Below are 25,628 nucleotides of genomic sequence, written 5' to 3'. Positions count from 1 at the left end.
TGTATGTGGTGCATGTGAATGTGCCCCAGGGGCTTGTACATGGTGCATGTGAATGTTCACCAGGTGCTTGTATATGGTGCATGTGAATGTGCCCCAGGAGCTTGTACATGGTGCATGTTAATGTGCCCCAGGTGCTTGTATGTGGTGCATGTGAATGTACCCCAGGTGCTTGTATGTGGTGCATGTGAATGTGCCCCAGGGGCTTGTATATGGTGCATGTGAATGTGCCCCAGGAGCTTGTACATGGTGCATGTGAATGTGCCCCAGGTGCTTGTATATGGCCAGGTTTTACTACTTTTTAGAATGCTGTTTATTCAGTCGAAACTAGGAGCTTGTTCAAGAATAGAAGTAGCATCCATTTTGTATACTTTCTCTCCTTCTCTGATCCACTCCTGGTTTCTTCCCCAAGCTTCACATGACCACCCTTATGAGTCCACTGAATCCTTTATAAGGAGCCTTGTGCTAGGTTTTCCCGATATACACTAAAGCCATAACCTTAAGTCACAGTCCAGCGACCTGTATATAAGCCCCCAACTGCCTCCGCATATCCCAAAAAATAGCTGTTATAATTCCCCTATAAGGCGCGGTCGGGTATGATGGGCACCATTGGTCTTGCTCAGCGCCTCCTCTCTGGCCGCAATCGCCGTCCTCCAGCCTTGCTTGATGTGGATGACGCGTCCTACAGAATCCAAACAGTGCCGCCAATCTCGCAGCTGCGCTGTTGAAGCACAGACTTGCACAGGCGCTTCGCTCCGCCCTGCTGAGGGCACAGCAAAGCACTATAAAGCGCATGTGCCGGCTTCGAAGGCTGTGATCAGGCCTGCAGAAGAGCGAGATTGGCGGCACTGTGGGAAACGCGAGTGTTAAGGTGTTGTATAGCGTTATAATGTTATAGACTGCTCCTTGTGGCTATGTTGTACGCTGTGTTTGTGTCTTCTGAACTACTCTATCAATGAGGACTCTAGGTAATATCATTCCCACTTCTTTCTTCTACTAAGGCACTAAGCACTTTACCTCTTATTCTCCTTAACCTACTCTACCTTTTAAAGATCTAGCGAGGGATAGGAGGGCCAGCCACCGAGGAGCGGGGGGCGCCATTCTCGTTACACCTAGGGTACCAACCCCTGCATATACTGTTGGTGTAGTGAATATAGGTAACATTTTTTACATTGAGATTCCTCCTGGTGATATCTCAAACCAGGATACATGTTGCTAATTATCCTCTTTTGAAACAAACAAAATTTGCCTTTATAGTGCCATGTAAGTGCCCTCATATTATCACAGTTTGCTATATCTTCTGTTGTGTCTGTTGTTTCCTGCCCTGCCCTACTTAGGGCCTACAGGGCCAGCAGGGTGAGCCGGTTACAGGGTGCCAACCTGCGCTGGTATGTAGGGTCGTTCAGCTTTTTCATTGGGGATAAGCACTTCCCTATGGTATCTGTTACAAGTGTCTAAATGATACCTGGGTGGTGGCTGTATGTTACGTATTGCACTTTATTAATAATTAATTTTTAAATTAAGTAATTAAAAGTTATATTTTAATATATTTTTTAAGTACAGGGTTCTACGTTGAATTTGAATGCCCTATACATGGAAAAAGCAACATAGTGAATCAGAAAAACTGTACTATATTTAAAATTGGAGATATTTGCTAATATTATTATTATATCTACTATATTTTGGGATATGATTTTGAAGACGGGAATACCCCTTTAAAGTAACTATATAAAAAAAAATAGGTGCAAATGCAATAATGGATCAGAGCCAGCTGCTAATACAGTCTGCTGTGTACAGTAGTACATAGAGGCTGTAGAAGCCAATTGATCCAAATTTTTTAGTCAAACCATATTGATAATACCATATTTTCACCAAAATGCATGTTTTAAGTAACAAAATACCCCGGAAGGAAAGCAAGTAAATATAGAAAAGCGTCACCATTCACATAGTCCCAATCTGTAAGAGGCTACCCAGCTTTGATCACATGCCTTCACGTGGAAATAAAACTCTTGAACTATTGAAATAAGACTGTGTGTTTAATTCATCTCTTCCTGACATGCCTTGCATCTGACGAAGCAAAGACATGGATCCTGGAAAACTTAGAGAAGGTATGAAATGATGAGCAAGTAGCTGCCTTACAGAGGCCTGGTGATGGACGGCCCAGGAAGCCCCCACATCTTGTGTAGAGTGTACCTTAATCCTGAAAGGGGGAGAACTGGCCTTCACCTTCATAAAATCATAGAATGTTAGAGTTGGAGGGACCTCCAGGGTCATCGTGTCCAACACCCTGCTCAATGCAGGAGTCACTAAACCATCTCAGACAAATGTCTGTCCAGCCTCTGTTTGAAAACCTCCATTGAAGGAGAACTCACCACCGCTGGTGGCAGAATGTTCCACTCACCCTATATGCTTCGATAATGACCGACCGAACCCAGCAAGGTGTCCGATCCTTTGCAATCCGGAATGACAAACAAGAAATCTGAAAGTCTGAATACAGCGGTGGCTGACAAGTAGCGCCACATGGCTCTAATGACGCACTTACTCCCTAAAACCACCTCACACTCTCTGGATTGGAGGAAAACTTGCCCCCTTGATCTTGTGGAAAGGTGTCAGGGGATCCGGACTCCATGTTGCGCTCCTTGCAAACACACATGCTATGGTAACAGGCAGGAGCCAAAAAGTCAATAAAGCGACTGGGAAATGCTCATTTTAGTATCAGGATTATAGAACTATTGCCACAAAAATATTCAACGTAAGTAACTTCAGGTTTAAGAAATCTATTCATTAATAAATGAAGTTTGTTTTGTGAAATCTCGGGCAGTTCTGCTTTAAAGCTGGACATTCGCTTTATTAGAGAAAACCTAGGGCAGAAATTTCAGTAAGGCTTTTTTTTACACTTGCCGTGTTTTTTGCGGCCTGTTTTTGCGGGCCATATTGCTGTAATTTTCACAGTCTGCCGCAAAAATCTTGCGGATTGCCGATTTTCTGGATTGGAATAGGTTTTGAAAAGTAGGGGGAAAAAAAAAACGACGTTCTGCAAATACGGTCTTCACGGTGCACCGCAAAATCAAGCTGGTCTTCACGGTGCACCGCAAAATTAAGCTTCCGTTGTTTTTGCAGCCCCATTGATTTCAAAGGGGGCCGTGTCCGTAAACCATGAAAATTATCAAGCAAGCGTTATATTTTTTCACAGCCGTAAATACGGCCCTCACAACCATATGGTGTACGGCGCTCCGACGAATTTTTTCGGCCCGTTTTTGCGGCCCCATAGAAATCCATTGGGGCCGCAAAAACGGCCCGCAAAAACATGGCAAGTGCAAAAGAAGCCTAAAAACTTAAAAACAAACAAAACACAAATCCGCAGACATATAAGAAGAAATGTCTGCATTGTGAGAGAAGTTCATGACAACAGGGAAATCTGGAATCTTTCTTGTTCAATACAAAAAACCAAAAAGACGTATTCCCTAATGAATTACCATTTACGGCTCACCTTTCTGAAGCAGCGAGCAATGTTAGCCATGCCCTACACACAGCACAAGATCTCGGAAAACTGCAATTTATCACGTTTGACTTTATAGTATTGCTTCACTTCCAGGATGTTCTGCAGTATTTTACCCTGGAAGAATGTAACATTACTGCTACTGGCCCATATTAAGGAGACCAATTCTCCTCGGGAACCACATACAGTATGCACAAAACTGCTTGCCCAACAAACAGCCTATCCCTGCATGTGTTGTGGTGTCGAACAGTTGCGAAATATTCAACAGCGGGGACTAGAAACATAATTTCCAAGCACACCGAAGACACATGAGCATGCTCAGATAACACCTTATCCGAGGACGTTCACTCATCACTAGCAGTTACCCTATAAGTTCATTTTCAACCCTTGTGAGCACGACCGTATTAGCTGAGCCCAACACTCTGCCTGAGACACCCTTTACTTGCAATGCAATTGCAATAACAACATACAGGTATTGTACTGGTCATAAGGCCTTACTTACTGGTTTTACAATTGTACTCCTGTTTATGGTCTGGTAAGATGTATCTTGTCTAAAAGTATCTCGGATTTCATCAGGACTGTCAAAGCCGGCCCATTCCTCCGCAGTAGATGGTAAGGCGTCTATAGGGGCTTTTCTCCTGGGCTTTTCCTTGATGGTAATTAAAAAAAATAAACATATAAATAAAAAAGAGTTCAAATGACAAAAACTGTAAAATATAATGACACTATTATATATTGAATTTTTGGTCTACTTTGCATCCATATTGAGAGCCTCAAGCTATCCCCACCACCCAGTGCAGTGTGCAGATCTTTCCTGAGCAGCAGTTGAAAGCAGCTTCTAAAGGAGCATGAACTTGGCACTGAATCAGCACTGCAGCATGGTGTTTAGGAGAGAAGTAAGAAAAATACTTTTGTACCTACAAAAACCAGCAAGTCTTTCTCTCCAACAACCTTATCCGGACCTGCTCAGTAGGCAGCACCCCGGTATATCTCCACCATACACCACATCCAGGTCCCATCATGTTCTACTTCTGACAGAAATCAGGACCTGCAGTCCCTGCTGAATCTTACTGATATCTTCTAGGTCTTTACTAGAACAATCCTATTTATTATCAGTCTTACAAAAAGAAAAAACTTTGCAGGTGAACGTCCAAGGTAAAGTTCATGATCTGAATAAAGGATGATCCAATATACCTGCCCTATTGTTGATACCGCTGTAAGACTCGGACAATGTAGACTATATTAATAAAGGGCTACTGTATTATTACGCTTCAGATGAAACCACCCGCTATTTCCATGTCTGAGTTTCTTTACCTCGTTCCCTTCCTTCTTCCGTTTTTCCTTTTGGCTCGATGCAGATTGCGGGTTCTGTACAGTCGCAGGGTTTTTTTGTAGTGATTTAATAAAGCTTCCTGCTGCAGGCATTGACACCTAAAAAGACAAATCGGATGAATACGGGCAGTATTGCAACATATTTATAGTCAGTTATTTTGCTTTTGTTTCTCCATCACCATATACTGCAGTGCTATTTCCTAGTTTGTGCTCCTTTAAAAGCTGCTTTCAACTGCTGCTCCGCAAAGATCGTATTCAAACAATCTGTGTATGTGAATTGTACTGTCTCAGTACAGGGGAGAGGAGCTGAGAGGCTCAGATAGGGAATATCCCCTACACAAAATGTAATCAATCCGTGTACTGGACTTTCCCTCTTTGAGCCTCTCTACTCCCTACCCAATAGAGAGACAGGGGAATTCACATACTCTGTTTGAATGCAGTGTGCAGATCTTTACTGAGCAGCAGCTGAAAGCAGCTTTTAAAGGAGCATAAATTGGGCACTGAGACATCAGCATGGTGTTTGGGAGAGAAGGAAGCAAAATAACGTAATGATGTATATTACACAAATGCATAATGTTATAATACATGGAAAATAGTTACAGTAAATAAAAAAGATAAGTTACTACTGTATTTAAGGAATACAGGAAACCATTTAGTCAAAAACAAACTTAAAGGGTTACTCCGAAAAAAATAAAACAAGTTATCCATATGTAAAGGAATAATCTGCTCTTTGCTAGTGGTATGACTGTTGACACCCTCAGTGATCGCGAGATCGGGTCTAATGAAGTTTGAAAATAAGGCTCCGCAGCCCTATCCCGAATAGTGCGGAGGTGCATATGCTCGGAGTTCACTTCATTCATTGCATTTTAGGCTGCTGAAAGACCCAAAAAAGCACTCGGCAACCCCAATGAATGGAGCAGAGATCGGGGATGTACACCATTGCCCCATTCAGGAGGGGGCTGCAGTGCCCGATTATCAAGGTTACAGAGCTCTGATGTCGGGATAACGGGGGGTCATGAAGATCAGACTCCTGGAGATCAGCTAGTTATCCCTTGACCTATGGATAGGGGTAACTTGATTATTTGGGAATAACCCTTTGAGATGTTGTAATAGACATATCACCTATCATCAATACATATTTAACACTGATCCTCAGGACTGTGGTTGAATGGGAACCATAAAGCTGGAATCCAACTTATCACTAGATCGTTGGTCCTGAACCTGTTGATGGCGTGACTACCGCAGGTCGAGCAAGCGCCGCGTCATTCAGTGTCTAGAGGCTGATGGCACCGCCGTGCTCTGCACTCACCTATTATCATCAGCTTCATAGTGGAGACAGCACTCGCTTAACCAGCGCTCCATTCATGCTCCTCCTCCAGTAGTCAATCGGGGGGGATAAAACGGAACTTGGGACCCTAATTTGAGAGATATCGGGGGGCTAAGCTTGTATCACTTATCTGATGGATAGAGAGTAAATGTCCATTGTGGGACAATTCCTTTAACATGGTGTATTAAGGATTTTGTGATCCTAGTTATGGCACTGAGTATACCAACCAGCATTATTCATCCTAATACATCACAAATAATTATTGCAAGAAGATGTCCAAGCGACAGTCGTACTGATAGATAAGGCAGTCATGTGATTATATCTCATGCGCCCATGAGCATGATGTCGGAAGGACCAAATTACTGTTAATAAAAGTTCCTGGGCTTTAAAGGGGTAGTCGCATCTCTAAGATCCTATCCCAATATGTGGTAGTCGTAATAATATTAGCAAATACCTCCAATTAGAAATGTAGTATAGTTCTTCTGATTCGCTATGTCACTTACCCCATGTGCAGGGCATTGCAGTAGCTTAATTATCCATGGTTACAACCAATAGTAACAATGCTAATTGATTGTCAACTATATGAGTGGTCATAACCATGGATACCTAAGCTACTGCCATGCCCTGCACATGGGGTAAGTGACATAGCGAATCAGAAGAACTATACTACATTACTAACTGGGGGTATTTGCTAATATTATTATTATTACACCTACTAGATATTGGGATAGGATCTTGGAGATGGGAATATTCATTTTAACTCCTGGAACTACATTTTTGAAAAAAAATAAGACTTTCATAGTCATCATCAATCTCTGTAAATATGCACGATGCAGTTTGTGGCGGAAAAGCAAAAGAAAAATCCCTACCTGCCAGATGCGCATGACGCATGCATACGCCATCAGACAGTGCTGCTCCCGTGAACCACTGCCACTGATCACAGCCATTAGCACAAATGCTCGGGATAAGGCCTCCAGCTGTCTCACACTCCTCAGATCTTCCAGCGAGCTGTAAGCACCTTCTGCATTGTCCCCGATTCCTGGATTACCACTTTCTACATTCAGATCTTCACCTTGTGCCCGATCTATAACCTGGGAAGGTTTCTTCTTACTTTTTGGTTTAACCTTTTGGCTTTTCCCTTGATTAACAATATAAAGTAATGAGAGGGGTTGTGTAATGTAACGCATAGCACAGGGAAAAAATAAAAATCACTCACCTTCCTCTAAACTACTCGTGAACCTCATGCGGAGTAATATGTCCACTGCACGGTCCAGCAGGTGAACAGCGGCGCTCGCAGGAAACTGCCTGCAGTACAACCACTCGGACAACTCCAGTAAGTACTCCACTTTCTGCCAATCATTTTCTGGCTTCTACAAAGGAAGTGAAAAGGACATGCTGGAATACATTTCATTTATTAAGATCTTACAATCACCACCAAATCTGTGGAGTGAGAATTGGAAACGTTGGATCGGAGTCCGTAAAGGGGTTTTCACATCTCTATAATCTTATCCTAGTATTTAGCAGCTGTAATAATAATATTACCAAATAACTTAAATTAGAAATGTAGTACAGTTCTTCTGATTAGCTGTGTCGCTTACCCCTTGTCCAGGGCATTGTGGTAGATTAGGTATCCATAGTTACAACCATTCATACAGTGACAGTTAGTTGTTAGTGGTTGTAACCGTGGATATCTAAGATACTGCAATGTCCTGCACATGGGGTAAACGACATAGCTAATCAGAAGAACTATACTACATTTCTAATCGGAGACATTTGCTAATAATATTACACCTACTACATATTGGGATAGGAATACCAATTTAATTTTGGGAGGAGTTGGAGCCAGTAGAAATGTAGCAGACTCTGTCTTTTAAAAAAATATAATATCCATTCTTAATATTATGTGCCGAATGTATTAAGTTTCATTGAATGCAAAACAAATGGATAAACTCTTCGTAGTTTAGTACCAGTGCTCTCTGCTCCTCCTCCCACATAATGCAGTCTCACAGACCCGGAGAGAAGAGACTGCAGCTGCAGCTCCCCCCTCCACTCTTCCTATAAGCAATGTCTTTCAGTGATTTATTTTATTTATTCAGAAAGCAGAAAACGCAAATTAAAGAGACAAAGGACAAGCTCATCTCTTCATAGGACGTTAAAGGGATCCTGTCGCGGTGTGCCAGCAGCCCGATCTGTGAATAGAAAGTTATAGAGAAGGCGAATAAATTGTATTATTGGAAAAGATTCAGTACAACTTGTATTTTATTGATTGAAATCCCTAGTCCAGGGGGCGGTCCTATTTACTGATAGAACTGCCTACTTGACTCATATCTGAATTACTGAAAGCTGTGTATCGATGTGATCAGCTCCTCCTGCAGATCAGATGCCATTTCCACCACGACAGGTTCCCTTTAATATAAACCTTGCCATTTATTTTCTAGTACAGTCTCATATGGGGGTAATGCGTAATTGGACTTAATAAAACCTTAAAGTGCCCTTGATTTACGGAGGCTGGTGAATTAAGATTCCATCCTTTTACAGTGGGTAGAAAATGCTGCTAATGTCTCGGCTATATGACATATAAAGATTTATCATTCATCTTAGTTTTCCGATTTGTTTGTAAAAAATGTGTCCGTCATTGGATTTTTGCCAAAATTGTTCAGGAAAGAAAAAAAAAAACGCCGGAGGCTGGTAAATCTGCGCTACTGAAGGAGTCTACAGACTCCGGGACAGAATGCCTTTACCAGCACTGACACCTATGGGTCCACGCAAGGCAGAACACTTAAAGGGGAAGATTAACTCTTAGTGTCCAACAAGAAAGTAAATATTGTTGTAAGAAGATGTCGCCAGTTCTCAAGAACAAAGGGATTTACAAGGAGTTGGAATCCATCACTCAATGTATAGGAACTAAGATGTGTATTTAAAAAGTCTCGTTAAATAGATTTTTGACTACAGAATTGTTCGACATTAAGGGTATGTGCACACGTCCGGATTTTTAGTGGGTTTTTTTTGCGGAATTTCGCTATAAAAACGCTATAATTCCGCATCAAAAACGCTAAAAATATGCATCCTATCATTTAGAATGCATTCCGGATTTTTTGTGCAGATGTAAGCGTTTTTTTCCGCAAAAAAAACGCTTACCGCTAAAAATCCGGACATGTTCTATCTTTTTCCGGAATTTTTGCGGATTTCTATGCCAAAATGACATTCAGGAAAAAAAAAAAAAATCCGCAAAAATTCCGCGCAAAAAACGCGCAATTTCCGCGAGAAATCCGCGCGAAAAAAAAACGCGGATTTCTGGCAGAAATGTCAGGATTTTGTCAGGAAAAAATCCTGACGTGTGCACATACCCTAAATGTCATCACCTTTCCAAAGTATGCAGGACAGTGAGGGTCTCGCCACTAGTAACCCTACCGATCGGAAAAAAAATTTCGGTAGTGGCCTCACGTATGTCCCACTATTCTATACTGGAGTACAGACATCTGCTTCTTTCGTCAGTCCCATACAAACGGACATAGAGCAATGGCCACTGCCTCATCACGACGGGCTGTGTGACCCTCAGGACTCATTCACACGTCTCATTTTTCCACGTATGAGAAAAACGGATGAATTATTCTGATCAGACTTTGATAAGAAGTTGATCAGAGTGTGGTCCGGGCGTCATCCGTTCTTCTTGTTTGTGGACAAATTAAAAAAAACAAATCTCAACCTTCTCTATTTTTGACAGTCTGGGAAAATCGGACTGCACTCTAAAGTCATCTGAGTGCAGTCCGATTGTTCCTTAGACCCATTGACTTGCATTGCCGATCCAATCAAAATCAGACATGTGTCTGCGATTTTCTGCAGATCTATAGGTGGGTAAAAAATCACAGACGTATGAATGGTCCCATAGGCTATCACAGGTACAAGTGACAACCACGGATAGCTCTCCTACATGAAATTCGCAATTCTGAACTAACTCTAACTGATACGCAAGTTATCAATTTTTCCTTGATTACTAATGCAGAGTGATATACTGCAGCCACACTTAGGTCCTAAGATTAAGGCAATGCTGTTCCTTAAAGGGGTATTCCCATCTCAAGCCATCTCTACGGTAATCACCGCCAGCTATGGCCGCTGCATAAACACAGGTATTCGTATCTCTGGCATGAATGGTCATTAACTAGTGGCAGAGAAGGGGGCTTATAACACCCCATTTATCTGTCCTCTATCATTAGAAGCACCCTTTCCTGGAGGATTTCTCCTACGAACCGATGCAAAATATGTCAAGGTAAAGTGTACTGTTGGGTTAACATTCTGCGTCTCCAGACGTCCGGACATACGTACCTGTAAGGCATCGACGGCATTCATGTAACAGGCCAGCTGATCGGGGACGGTCTTACAGGTGAGAGCCACACAGTGCCAAATGTACGACACATAGTCTTCACTCTCATCCTTAAACTTCTGGATGTCCATGAAGAAGTTATGACCGAGACGCGCCTTCACCAGGACGCGATGCTTAAAAAGGACGCTGCAAACAAAGAACATGGCGCCGGATGAAGGTCAAAAATAAAAGGGAGAAATCAGCAGAGGTTAGCAGCCCTCAGTGGTCCAGATTTTTGTAAATACTCAGTCTTAGGGTACCGTCACACAGTGGCATTTTGATCGCTACGACGGCACGATCCGTGACGCTCCAGCATCGTAACAATATCGCTCCAGCGTCGTAGACTGCTGTCACACTTTGCAATGTACGACGCTGGAGCGATAATTTCATGACGTATGTGCGATGTAGAAGCCGTTGGTTACTATGCGCACATCGTATACAATATCGTGCACACCTTTGTTACACCATGCGATCATGCCGCCACAGCGGGACTCTAGACGACGAAAGAAAGTTTCAAACGATCTGCTACGACGTACGATTCTCAGCGGGGTCCCTGATCGCAGGAGCGTGTCAGACACAGCGAGATCGCTGGAACGTCACGGATATATCGCTGGAACGTCACGAATCGTGCCGTCGTAGCGATCAAAATGCCACTGTGTGACGGTACCCTTAGAGATCCAACAGCTCGTCCGGGTGTATGTGATACGTCAGGGAGAGTGAGGCCGGTGCTGTTTGGCTGCAGGGCTTGCGTGACATAATAATAATGTCATGTGATCCCTGGGCGAGTCGGTGCCAACACTGCTGGAGCGGAGCGGGCACAAGAGGGGAGTATAGGTGTGCTTATTTAACAAGGGGGAAACATAGGGTTTTAGAAGGGGTTATCTGAATAGCGGAAAACCCCTTTAATTTAGCTTTCCTTTGTTTCCGCTATTTTTGACTCTACCAGTGAACACTTTGAGGCTGTTTTCGTTTGAGATCATAGAAGAGAATGAGACTACACTTACAGTCTGTGTCTGGTACGAGGCAGAATGCAAATGGCTTCATCCAGCACTTTCAGGCCCGACTGCCAGTCATTCTTATCTGCAGAAATGTTGAAGAGCAGCTCATAAAGTGCAGCTTTCAGGCTGAGCTCCTGATCATATGGATCCGATTCACCGGAAACACCTGCAATGAACCCACATGCCTGCTATTACTTGCAATAACAATTTCTAAAACCGGACAGAATAAAGGAAAATTAATGCAAGAAGCTTTGCTGACCTGTTAGCAGTTATTTTTAACTGATCCTTAAAGGGAATTTGTCAGCAGGTTTTTGCTACCTGATCTGAGATTAGCGTGATGTAGAAGCAGAGATTCTGATTCCAGTGATGTATCACTTGCTGGGCTGCTTGTTGCAGTCTTTATTAAAAACTGTTTTCTCTGCTGCAGACCTACCCGTTCTCTGAATGTTGAGCTCTGTATAACCCCACCCACACCACTGACTGGCAACTATCTGTCTACACTGTGCATAGGCAGAAAGCTGCCAGTTAGTGGTAAGGGTGGGGTTGGACTACCTTGGGAGCAGAGATGGTAGTCCTCTAGTAATCTCCTGCTGCTAAAACAGTAATTGTATAAAAACTACAGCAAGGAGCCCAGTAAGTGACACATCACTGGAATCAGGATCTCTGACTCTACATTATGATGCTCTCATATTAAGTATCAAAAACCTGGTGACAGATTCCCTTTAAGGAATGCCCCTAAAACATTACGAAAACTGCCTCTCTGCTAATTGGGGGATGCCGGCTGTCAATCAGCACGACGACAGTAGTCCCGTCTTGTCAACAGGAAGACAAATGACAGGGAGCAGCTGAATCTCTGGCAGGAGCGGTCAGTGACCGGCGCCGGGTACAACACACAGCTTTAGCTAGTACATGCCTTTTAGTGATCAGTCCCAGATACGCCCTTTAAAAGGGATATCCAAGACTATGATATTGTTCATCCGTCTCTCAGATAGGTCACTAATAACAGACCGGTCAAGGGGCCGACAGCCGGCACCCCCACAATCTGCTGCTAACATTTTATCCGAGCATGTCCGCTCATCACTACTTTCTATCTGTACAGAATAATTGCTGCACCTTTAACAACTAAATTTCACAGGAACTTATTGGAGAACCGTGGGATTCTATGGTTTATGATACTCTCTACCACTGAGCACCGACATCTATTTATTCAAAAGAAAACTAGTCGTGTGCAGGAAGTTATCGGAGGGCGACTAAGGCTACTTTCACACATCTGTTTTTCGCCGTCAGGAGTAATCCAGGGGTGGGACGGATTGCTGGATCCGGGGAAATTAGTGAAAAACTGATGTGAAGGATCAGTTTTTCTGCCGGATCCGACTAGGTGTTCTGACCAATCGGACCAGGTAAGTACAGAGAGAGAGACCCCAGAATGGAAAATACACATTCTGGGCTCGTGCAGTTTAAAAAACGGAATCCGTTGCCGGAATCCATCACTGACTAATCCGACGCCCTAGGCTTCCATTACAGGAAAAGCCAGGCGGTGCCGGATCAGGCGCCGTCCGGATTTTCGTCGGAAACAAATCGTCGGATACATCCGGCGCAAATACAAGTCTATGGGGAAAAAAAAACAGATCCGGCGGCAACATTTGTTGGATCCGTTTTTTTCAAAATTTGCCGGATGGTGCCTGATGGAGAAAAACAGATGTGTGAAAGTAGCCTAATAAAAATTCTGCATCAGACACATTTTACTCTCTTTGACAGATCTCTCCATCTTTGTAATAGTTTTACTAATTCATGGCTTACCTTTGAGATTCTCTTGCTCGTGAACTGTGCGGGATTGAACATCCATGGAAGGCCACAGGTGAAATAACATGGAGTCATCTTCTGACCCCTGGCAAAGGCAAAAAAATGTAATATTAATGCAGTGAACGTCTGGGCGTCCCATAGGCATGCCCACAGGGTAATCAGCTCGTTATCTTTTATCTTGCTTTATTTGTGAACAGGACCGTGAATGGTGAACGAGCCGGGACTCTCACAAGGTTTGCTCTTTTTTCTTATTTAATGTAATGAATGATGTGTGGGAATATCAATGTTCTGTGCAATTACATGAAATCAGTGGGTGATGTTATTATTATTGAGGAGCAACCGTGCTCTTATAAGGTGTTATCTGAGCATGCTCGAGTGCTAACCGAGTGTCTTTGGCGCGCTCGGAAAATATGTTCCAGTCCCCGCGGCTGCATATGTTGCAGCTGTCGAACAGAATAGAGTACTTCAATATCTACATGGATGATTATATGAGCTGTGTCCTTCCTTGATTCCAGAATATAGGTGATATTATTTATGGGTCTCCCAGAGACACAGTAGCCGAATACAGCGCTCGGCTATCACAGAGTAGGGCTTCTCAATCTTTTTTTTTTCTGGGACCTCACCAGATAAGCCTGGTGCCTCCTGCTCCTCAACATACATCAACATCAAGGTTAGGTCAAAATTAAAAACTAAGCTTCATCTTTTTTTTTTTTTTTAAATAATTTTGTCCAGCGTGAAAAGTTATGGAATTTTGCAAATCACTTTATTAGGGAATTTGTGTTCATTCCTGTAAGTGGCGCCCATATCGGGGCTTTCCCCCAATCTATCTCCCTGCTTTCATCTGCATTGATATCATCTGCACCCCAAATGATGGCGGTGATGGGTCAGCTCAGAACAAGTGTCACTAAGGCTGGAGTCACACTAGTCTGTAATACGGATAGGAAATCGCACAGCACTCGGACCAGTATTCTGCTATGGGGCAGCTCACACCCCCAGTTTTTTCCTTGGCCATTTTCAGTGTGCGAGTGAAATCTGAATCAAGATAAAGCACTGTGCTGCTTAAAATCACTTTTGCTGAAGGGAATCTCTCATCCAGTTTTTTGCTATGTAATCTGATAACAGCATGAGGTAGGGGTAAAAGAAATGAATTCAATGATGCGTCATTTATTAAGCTATGTGCTGTTATTTACTTACAGTGAAGGTTTTATCATTAGGATATTATCCCCGACAGATCTGATGTGCATGTGAATGCTAGTAATTTTCCACCATAATTTGCAAAATGAATCTTGCCAAGTCAGACAAGGTGATTTTCTGGATTTGTTTTCTCATTTTGGCTCTCATAGTTGTGGTCTACCTTTGATGTCCATTACAGGCCTCTCTCATCTTTTTAAGTGGGAGAACTTGCACAATTGGTGGCTGATTAGATATTTTTTTCCACCACTGTAGTTTTCAGATGCAATTACCTTTCCTCTGGGACCCATGGGCAGGGCTCCTCCTTACTTAAACCAATAGCAGTCTGCCTCTATCTGCCAGTTTTAGGTTTATACTCCTGTTTATCTGCTCTGATTCAGCTTGCTGGTTCGCTCCACCGGCCAGCAGCCGCTCTATGGACATAACGTATGAGATCCTTATATGGAGGTTAAAAGTGAAGGCCATGGATCTCCTGGGACACGGTAAACAGAGTGGCTTGTGGAAGCCCTTTAAAGAGTCGCCAGCCTTCCTCATACAGTCCACTTCACAGCGCCATTTATGTGACTGGAGTGATAAGAAGGGCAGGAGTAATGTCTGTGATACCATATCATCAGCTCCCTGCTTTCTATTGTATATCCTGAAACACTAACATTGCGGTCTGTACCTTTCTATGTCTGACTTCAGCCTCTGCCAGGGCTTTGAGAACACAAACCACCGAATCCTTTAGGGGTTCCCGATCATTGGCGGACTTTATCAGTGGGGAACAAGAATGCCAGAAATGTTTAGCTGCCTGCACTGTCAAAGAAGGGTTCCCAGCTTCACCAGCAAACCTAAACACAGAGAAGAACAATGGTGATGACTTCAAGAAAAATTCCTACCACTATGTATCTCCATGGTAACAGACAACAAACAAACCCTTCGTAGTCGGATTCTGCAGTTATCCTCCCTTTCATTTGTCCTGTATTTTTTGCTAAACGTACAGGTGTCGCATTAGCAGAAATTAGGGGAAAAATACAAAGGAGCCAGTCACCGGGACATTACGGCCCCTTCAATCAGTGGGGGAACTGGGAGTCGGACCCATATTGCTCTGACACTTATGACTTAGGTTAAAAATCAATATTAGTGTCCCAGAAGAGCCCTTTAAAAAAACACATTTCATAATTATGTTTTCCCCCCAAATCAATTAATAAATTGAAAAAAAAAATCGAATCTCTCCATAAAAACGTACCTTGAGCTCATTTCAAAGGCTTTGATGGCAGAAAGACGAAAATGTTTTTTTCCGGCCAAACTATCCATTATGCTTTGGCCTTGAATACAGGCGGCGACACTCAACAATTCATACGCCAATGGAGAGCTGCGGCTGCAAGAGTCACAAGCAATTTCCTAATTACTTATTGAATAAGCGCTATTACAGTATTTACATTCCCACATAATCGTCATCCGGAGAATTAGCCTTTTAGAAACAGCTATAAAATGTCAATTACTAATGTGCTCCACTGGCTGAAATGCAAAACAGATACTGAATGTGCCCAAATTCTTACTGTCAATGATCACCGCTATCACTATAGCACATCAAAATGGCAGCCGTCCTGTCACATTGATGGAAACTGAGCATGAATGTTATTAGTAAAGATTAGTGTTGAGCGATACCTTCCGATATTTGAAAGTATCGGTATCGGATGGGATCGGCCGATATCCAAAAAATATCGGATATCGCCGATACCGATACTCGATACCAATGCAAGTCACAAATATCGGAAGGTATCCTGGATGGTTCCCTGGGTCTGAAGGAGAGGAAACTCTCCTTCACGCCCTGGGATCCATATTCATGTAAAAAATAAAGAATAAAAATAAAAAATATGGATATACTCACCCCTCCCACGAACCCTGGCTGTCACCGCTGCAAGCGTCCGCCTCCGTTCCTAAGAATGCAGTGAGTGAAGGACCTTCGATGATGTCGCGGTCACATGAGTGGTCAGGGGTGAGTATATCCATATTTTTTATTTTTATTCTTTATTTTTTACATGAATATGGATCCCAGGGCCTGAAGGAGAGTCTCCTCTCCTCCAGACCCTGGGAACCATACGCACCGCACACGCCGAAGATGACTGGCAACTTATAGGAACTTCCGATTCCGATTTCCGATATCGCAAAAATATTGGAACTCGGTATCGGAATTCCGATACAGCAAATATCGGCCAATACCCGATATTTGCAGTATCGGAATGCTCAACACTAGTAAAGACGGCTGTGAGCATCTGCAGTAAGAATCTCACCTGGAGATAATCTATACCATATACTGTGAAGCTATCTGTTATAGGTTATCTACAGGTCACAGGAGTCACTCAGCTCTCAAAATGACAGAAGTGTTATCAGCCTTGCCTTACCTCAGCACCCTGGTGTCTCCAGTATTATACTAGAAAGACTGAGCGGACAGCAGTGTGAGCAGCCTCTTGCTATCTCTCCACCCCTGGTATCTCCAGTATTAGATCAGATAGACAGGGTGGATAGCAGTGTGAGCAGCCTCTTCTTACCTCAGTAACCCTGGTATTTCCATTGTTAGATCAGATAGACAGGGTGGACAAAAGTGTGAGCAGCTTCTTCTTACCTCAGCACCCCTGGTATCTCCAGTATTAGATCAGATAGACAGGGTGGACAGCAGTGTGAGCAGCCTCTTCTTACCTCAGCACCTCTGGTATCTACAGTATTAGATCAGATAGACAGGGTGGACAGCAGTGTGAGCAGTCTCTTCTTACCTCAGTACCCCTGGTATCTCCAGTATTAGATCAGATAGACAAGTTGGCCAGCAGTGTGAGCAGTCTCTTCTTACCTCAGCACCTCTGGTATCTCCAGTATTAGATCAGATAGATAGGGTGGGCAGCAGTGTGAGCAGCCTCTTCTTACCTCAGTACCTCTGGTATCTCCAGTATTAGATCAGATAGACAGGGTGGACAGCAGTGTGAGCAGCCTCTTCTTACCTCAGCACCTCTGGTATCTACAGTATTAGATCAGATAGACAGGGTGGACAGCAGTGTGAGCAGCCTCTTCTTACCTCAGTACCCCTGGTATCTCCAGTATTAGATCAGATAGACAAGTTGGACAGCAGTGTGAGCAGCCTGTTCTTACCTCAGCAACCCTGGTATCTCCAGTATTAGATCAGATAGACAGGGTGGACAGCAGTATGAGCAGCCTCTTCTTACCTCAGTACCTCTGGTATATCCAGTATTAGATCAGATAGACAGGGGGTACAGCAGTGTGAGCAGTCTCTTCTTACCTCAGCACCTCTGGTATCTCCATTATTAGATCAGATAGACAGGGTGGACAGCAGTATGAGCAGCCTCTTCTTACCTCAGTACCTCTGGTATCTCCAGTATTAGATCAGATAGACAGGGGGTACAGCAGTGTGAGCAGTCTCTTCTTACCTCAGCACCTCTGGTATCGCCAGTATTAGATCAGATAGATAGGGTGGGCAGCAGTGTGAGCAGCCTCTTCTTACCTCAGCACCTCTGGTATCTCCAGTATTAGATCAGATAGATAGGGTGGACAGCAGTATGAGCAGCCTCTTCTTACCTCAGTACCTCTGGTATATCCAGTATTAGATCAGATAGACAGGGGGTACAGCAGTGTGAGCAGCCTCTTCTTACCTCAGCACCTCTGGTATCTCCAGTATTAGATCAGATAGATAGGGTGGGCAGCAGTGTGAGCAGCCTCTTCTTACCTCAGTACCTCTGGTATCTCCAGTATTAGATCAGATAGACAGGGGGTACAGCAGTGTGAGGTGAGCAGCCTTTTCTTACCTCAGCACCTCTGGTATCTCCAGTATTAGATCAGATAGATAGGGTGGGCAGCAGTGTGAGCAGCCTCTTCTTACCTCAGCACCTCTGGTATCTCCAGTATTAGATCAGATAGACAGGGGGTACAGCAGTGTGAGGTGAGCAGTCTCTTCTTATCTCAGCACCTCTGGTATCTCCAGTATTAGATCAGATAGATAGGGTGGGCAGCAGTGTGAGCAGCCTCTTCTTACCTCAGCACCTCTGGTATCTCCAGTATTAGATCAGATAGACAGGGGGTACAGCAGTGTGAGCAGTCTCTTCTTACCTCAGCACCTCTGGTATCTCCAGTATTAGATCAGATAGATAGGGTGGGCAGCAGTGTGAGCAGCCTCTTCTTACCTCAGCACCTCTGGTATCTCCAGTATTAGATCAGATAGACAGGGGGTACAGCAGTGTGAGGTGAGCAGTCTCTTCTTACCTCAGCACCTCTGGTATCTCCAGTATTAGATCAGATAGATAGGGTGGGCAGCAGTGTGAGCAGCCTCTTCTTACCTCAGCACCTCTGGTATCTCCAGTATTAGATCAGATAGACAGGGGGTACAGCAGTGTGAGCAGTCTCTTCTTACCTCAGCACCTCTGGTATCTCCAGTATTAGATCAGATAGATAGGGTGGGCAGCAGTGTGAGGTGAGCAGTCTCTTCTTACCTCAGCACCTCTGGTATCTCCAGTATTAGATCAGATAGATAGGGTGGACAGCAGTATGAGCAGCCTCTTCTTACCTCAGTACCTCTGGTATATCCAGTATTAGATCAGATAGACAGGGGGTACAGCAGTGTGAGCAGTCTCTTCTTACCTCAGCACCTCTGGTATCTCCAGTATTAGATCAGATAGACAGGGTGGACAGCAGTATGAGCAGCCTCTTCTTACCTCAGTACCTCTGGTATCTCCAGTATTAGATCAGATAGACAGGGGGTACAGCAGTGTGAGCAGTCTCTTCTTACCTCAGCACCTCTGGTATTGCCAGTATTAGATCAGATAGATAGGGTGGGCAGCAGTGTGAGCAGCCTCTTCTTACCTCAGCACCTCTGGTATCTCCAGTATTAGATCAGATAGACAGGGTGGACAGCAGTGTGAGCAGTCTCTTCTTACCTCAGCACCTCTGGTATCTCCAGTATTAGATCAGATAGATAGGGTGGGCAGCAGTGTGAGCAGCCTCTTCTTACCTTAGCACCTCTGGTATCTCCAGTATTAGATCAGGTAGATAGGGTGGACAGCAGTATGAGCAGCCTCTTCTTACCTCAGTACCTCTGGTATCTCCAGTATTAGATCAGATAGACAGGGGGTACAGCAGTGTGAGCAGCCTCTTCTTACCTCAGCACCTCTGGTATCTCCAGTATTAGATCAGATAGACGGGGGTACAGCAGTGTGAGCAGTCTCTTCTTACCTCAGCGCCTCTGGTATCTCCAGTATTAGATCAGATAGACAGGGTGGACAGCAGTGTGAGCAGCCTCTTCTTACCTCAGCACCTCTGGTATCTCCAGTATTAGATCAGATAGATAGGGTGGACAGCAGTATGAGCAGCCTCTTCTTACCTCAGTACCGCTGGTATCTCCAGTATTAGATCAGATAGACAGGGGGTACAGCAGTGTGAGCAGCCTCTTCTTACCTCAGCACCTCTGGTATCTCCAGTATTAGATCAGATAGACAGGGGGTACAGCAGTGTGAGCAGTCTCTTCTTACCTCAGCGCCTCTGGTATCTCCAGTATTAGATCAGATAGATAGGGTGGGCAGCAGTGTGAGCAGCCTCTTCTTACCTCAGCACCTCTGGTATCTCCAGTATTAGATCAGATAGATAGGGAGGACAGCAGTATGAGCAGCCTCTTCTTACCTCAGCACCTCTGGTATCTCCAGTATTAAATCAGATAGATAGGGTGGACAGCAGTATGAGCAGCCTCTTCTTACCTCAGCACCTCTGGTATCTCCAGTATTAGATCAGATAGACAGGGTGGGCAGCAGTGTGAGCAGCCTCTCCTTACCTCAGCATTCGGGTAGCTCCAGTATTAGATCAGAAAAATATGGTGGAGAGCAGTATATTTCAAGATATGGATTTAGAATTCTCAGTGTATCAGTACTGTGTGATCATACTGTTGTAGTACATTCAGAACAAATTGTTGCTGTGCATGTGGATGTAACCTTAGCCTCAGTTCACACTACACAAAGGCTAAAAATAAATGCATTTATTAATGTTATCAAACCTGCAGACTTACTTAGTTCCTACACTGTGAATAAATGCTATCTCTGATAACGTATTACCTCCCATACGATTTGCTCATCTATATACCTAAAAGCTCTTACTCCTGATGTTGATACCACCATTTCCACAGGTAAAAAGTAATCACTCCACTTTCTACTTTCCCCTGACTGTTCTACAAAAGTACAAATTTATTCCAAAATGAATAAATTCTTGATCATGCAAAAAAAAAAAAGAAAAAAAGATTAATGAAATAACAAAACACTTTTCCACATGGAGGCAACTAAAACAATAAAACAGCTATTCACAATGAAAAAACCTTGTGAACTCCCGACACTTTAGTGACCGACAAGAAGCTGTAATATTACAAGCAGTCAGCAGGGGACACTGTTGTCTCACTTTCTTCATTCTGTGATATTGCGGCAATACAAATCTCGCTTTTCTGCAGACTCACACAGCGCACGCTGCCAATTTATTTTACTAGCACTTTAAACAATCTACTAATTATATAAAAATGCCATGAAGATATGAAAAGAAGGCGGAAAGTGAAAAACTAGGAAGAAGCAAACAAGAAATATTGGTGCGTGAAACTGCACAACTCCAACATACGGTATATACGTACAAGTCTTGCTTTCTTATCTTTTTCTCAAATGTCAGCGCTCTCTGGGTACAAGATGAGGCTAATTCTAGGTCGTGTGCATTGTAGGCGAAGTTCGCCAGTCTGGTAAAAGTCTGAAGTTCTACAAGAGGATCTGACCAGTCACACTCCAAAGCCATCTTCATTATCTGGTTACATGAGGAGTTAAATTAAAGAGACGCATTAACCACAAATATATATTACACACGTGACCACAATTATCTTATCTCGAATTTATGTAAAGGGATACTCCCATCTCCAAAAATCTATCCCAATATGTAGTATAGTTCTCCTGATTAGCCATGTCACTTACCCCATGCGCAGGGCAGGGCAGTAGCTTAGGTATCCATAGTTGCAACCTCTAACAGTCAACTGTCACTATATGAGCGGTCATAACCATGGATACCTAAGTTACTGCTCTAGACATGGGGTAAGCGACTTAGCAAATCAGAAGAACTATACTACATTTCTAATAAGAGGTGTTTGCTAATATTATTCTTATTATTATTACACCTACTACATAAAGGGATAAGATCCTTGAGATGGAAATACCCCTTTAAGGATTATTTTTCCAGATATAAAGTGAATACAATGCTAGAAAAATGCTCAAAAGGCTGCAACAGGAAAGATATATATCTTGGTACCGTGGCTGCAATTCATTCTGACAATGAATAAATACATAAAGCGTAAATATTTCCTTCCAGAGAATCACAAAATATATGTATTATTACAATACACTGCTATGAGGCCATGCTCCCATGTAGTGAAGATTGTGCTTTTTTTCAGGAATAGTCTGCATCAAAATACGCAATGGCAATCTGCATTTTAGTTGCTATTTTATGTGTTTTACCCTTTTTTGTGTGCGGACTTGATAAAATGCTCTTTAATACATTTTTCCAGTATGGAAACACTGCACTTAAAAACCCTTTTTTTTTAGCCACCCCATTGAAATCTAGGGGAAAAGTGCACTATAAAATTGTGCCGTTCGATAGGCGACTTTTAAAGGCGCAGGGTGCACGAGTCTTCATCAAGCCATTTACTTTGCTTAAAATGTTAAATATGGTTGATTTTCCGCACCAAAAAAAAAAGAGTAGAAGAAAATATACACTAATTGGAAGCATGGCCCCAATGAGCCAAAGAAGATTTTCCATGGATTTTAAGGAATAATCGCTGCAAAAAAAAAACCAACCAACTTTTCAGAATCTGCTTAAGCACCCGATTCACAAGCATTGCTGGCAGAAGTATTGCGGATTTTGTCTAGGGTTTGAATCCAATCTGTTAAAGTGGTATTCCCAACTCCAAGATGCTATCCTCAATACCTAGTAGGTGAAATAATAATAATATTACCAAATATTTCTAATTAGAAACATGGTATAGTTCTTCTGATTAGCTAGGTCACTCACCCATGTGCAGGGCATTGCAGTAGCTTAGATATCCATGGTTACGACCACTAACAACAAACTGTCACTATATGAGTGGTCGTAACCATGGATATCTAAGCTACTGCAATGCCCTGCACATGAGGTAAGCGACATAGCTAATTAGAAGAACGGATGAGAGAAGACTGACCGTTCTATGCGGGAGGTGTGGATAGGGGGGCTTTGCTTCACCCTTCCCACCAAAAGGCACCCGCCGGCTGACACCCGCTAAGGGTCCCTCTGCCTACCAGTGTAGCGCTGCTCCTGGTCTGAGGGTCGTTTCCCCCTGCCGGGGGCTCTCGACCCTTCCGTCGCGCCCCCTGGTGTATTTGGATTCGGCGGCTGCCTCTGCTGATGGCGGCATCTCCATGCGGCTGCTCCAGGGGAAGTCAGACCACGTTACACCGCTTTTAGTTCCAGCCGCGCGTCACTCCCGGTTTGCGGCTGAGGGGGGCGGCGGCGTCTCTTCAGCAGAAGGAGTTCCGGAGCAGTCGGATGGCGCGTAAGCGCTGCATCAGAAGAGCAGAACATAAAGGTATGAGGGGTGAGCGTTAGGTGATCTCCAAGCTGGTATCATGGAGGACGCAGCCAGATCCGATGTGGGGCAGGAGAGCATGGCACCAGTAAGTGATGGGGCTGAAGCCCTGTGATATACGGAACCTTACAAAACAGTCCACAATACTAGCGGAAGTTATATTTCTTGTAGGGTGCCTCCTTGCCTGAGAAAACCTTAGAGAAGTCCAGCAGGAATAAAAAGTGTCCTATCTGTGCAGCTAAAATGAAGGATACCCGGCAGAAACCCCTGTGTGAAGCGTGCACCTGCAGGATTATAGAAGGGCAGGCTTCTCTTATGTCAAATATGAGGGCCATCATAAGAGAGGAGGTTCAGGCTTCTGTTCCAGGCCTGGTACTCCCTCAGGCCTCACTTCCAGAGAAATCTAGGGAGAGGCCAAGGGAAGACTTTTCCTCAGGAGACTCATCATCTTCCGTGTCAGATCTAGATGAGGAGGAAGAAAGTAGAGAGCCTCCGGAAAAAGGGAGAAGATATTTGTTTTCCGCCGCAGACACGGGAGAACTTTTAGAGGCTGTAAGGCATACCTAATGCAGATTGAAGAGCCTCAACCAACGTGTTCGGTACAGGATGAGATGTTTGGGGGTTTACGCTCCCAAACCTCTAAGGTCTTTCCAGTGAACTCCCATATCCGGTCCATGATTCTAGATGAGTAGGAGGAAGCAGAGAAAAGACTGACGATTCCTAAGGACTTCAGACTCAGCTTGCCGTTTGATCCAGAAGAGGTCAAAGAATGGGTGGACATTCCTAAAATAGACATCCCGCTGGCTAAAGTGTCCAAAAGGACGGCTATTCCTTTTGAGGACTCTTCTAACCTAAAAGAGGTCGTGGATAGAAAGGCAGACGACCTTTTAAAAATGGCTTGGGAAAGTTCAGCAGCAATTATTGGAGCTGATATAGCGGCAACATCAGTTGCTCGCTCCATACACCTGTGGATAGATGATCTTCAGGATCAGTTAACAGCCAAGACTCCTATGGAAACTATCCTGAAATCCCTGCCTCTGTTAAAATTGGCAACCACCTTTTTAGCAGATGTTTCTGCAGAATCAGTTAGGGATTGACCCCTAGATGCAAACCTATCTAATGCAGGCCGAACAGCTATCTGGCTTGAGGGCTGGTCGGGAGATATGCATTCTAAGAATAAGCTGTGTTCTATACCCTTTTCCGGGGGCAGGGTCTTCGGACCGGTCCTCGAAGATATTTTAGGGAAGGCCTCAGACGTAAAGAAAGGGTTTCCTAAAGAAAAGCTTAAAAAATTCCAGCCCTTTTGTAGACCCCGCTATAATCAGAAGCCAGATTACAGGGGGAAAGGAAAGCAGGGTAGGGAAGTTATCAAAAAGGTGGGGAGAACAGGCTCAAAAGCAAAGACTCGAGCTACTCAAGTTCAGGGTCTAGTTACCGAAGGAAATGACGCCATCAGAGTGGGGGGTCGACTAGCCGAATTCCTAGGAGGATGGCGGGAAGTTTCTACAAGTCCTTGGGTCTTACAGATGGTGTCCCAGGGATACAAAATAGAGTTTATATCTCCCCCTCCCAAAACATTCCTGGTTTCCAGCTCCCGTCTAAAATTGGCGTCCCCCATGTGGTCAGATATAAAGGACCTCTTGAACATGGTGGCAATTGTTCCGGTACCCCCTCAAGAAGAGTACAGAGGTCATTACTCGAATCTCTTCTCAATAATAAAATCGTCTGGAGAGTCAAGAACAATAATAAATCTAAAACATTTAAACAAATGGGTGACGTACAAGAGATTCAAAATGGAGTCAATTCGGTCAACCATTCCCCTGTTAGGAAGGGGCATGGTAATGTGTACTCTGGATCTAAAGAGTGCATATTACCATGTACCTATTCATCTAAGTCACCAAAAGTTTCTGAGGTTTGCGGTAAATATGGAAGGCAAAATTTACTATTTTCAATTTCACCGCCTCCCCTTCGGCCTGGCATCAGCTCCCAGAGTTTTTAAAAAACTTATGGTAGAGGTTGTAGCCTATCTGAGAAATCAGGACATGGTGATTCCTTACTTAGACGACTTTCTAATAGCAGCAGACTCGGTAAACCAGCTCAGGATCAACTGTCAATCCCTCATTTCCACACTGGAAAATCTAGGGTGGATCATAAACTGGACAAAGTCGGATCTGATACCCAAGTCCAAAATAAAGTTCTTAGGAGTCATGCTAGATTCAGAGACAAGAATGTTCTACCTACCAGAAGACAAGCCAAGGGGCATAATAGAAAAAGTCCATCAATTTGCTCAAAGCCAGAATTCTATCAGAGACGGGATGAAAGTCTTAGGATTAATGACGGCCTGCATCCCTTGCGTAAACTGGAGCCAGTTTCATTCTCGGCAGCTTCAGCACGGAGTTCTGACGGGCTGGAACAGGAACAGGAAACAGAACTCACTAAATCAGAAGCTGAGACTCTCTCTTCGGGTCAAAAGATCCTTGAAATGGTGGACTCTTCCCAGGAACCTC

At 43.8% G+C, this 25,628-nt stretch overlaps 1 protein-coding gene across 1 annotated transcript in view; it reads right to left on the bottom strand.

Moving 5' to 3' along the window:
* The window catches only part of CFAP46 (cilia and flagella associated protein 46), a 239,476-nt gene that overhangs the window by 109,188 nt on the left and 104,660 nt on the right, over window positions 1–25,628 (bottom strand). The window contains exons 22-31 of the mRNA XM_069753829.1: window positions 21,154–21,317; window positions 15,736–15,867; window positions 15,172–15,337; window positions 13,314–13,401; window positions 11,520–11,679; window positions 10,479–10,662; window positions 7,372–7,525; window positions 7,025–7,293; window positions 4,811–4,927; window positions 3,999–4,145 (exon numbers count right to left, since the gene is read on the bottom strand). Of these exons, the coding sequence (XP_069609930.1) occupies window positions 3,999–4,145; window positions 4,811–4,927; window positions 7,025–7,293; window positions 7,372–7,525; window positions 10,479–10,662; window positions 11,520–11,679; window positions 13,314–13,401; window positions 15,172–15,337; window positions 15,736–15,867; window positions 21,154–21,317 (1,581 nt within the window). The remainder of the gene's footprint in view (window positions 1–3,998; window positions 4,146–4,810; window positions 4,928–7,024; window positions 7,294–7,371; window positions 7,526–10,478; window positions 10,663–11,519; window positions 11,680–13,313; window positions 13,402–15,171; window positions 15,338–15,735; window positions 15,868–21,153; window positions 21,318–25,628) is intronic.

The sequence above is a fragment of the Ranitomeya imitator genome, chromosome 2, assembly GCF_032444005.1.
Source record: "Ranitomeya imitator isolate aRanImi1 chromosome 2, aRanImi1.pri, whole genome shotgun sequence".
In the NCBI taxonomy this organism is placed as follows: Eukaryota; Metazoa; Chordata; class Amphibia; order Anura; family Dendrobatidae; genus Ranitomeya; species Ranitomeya imitator.
Note: the sequence above shows the minus strand (reverse complement) of the source record. Positions and strands in the feature narration are given on the sequence as shown.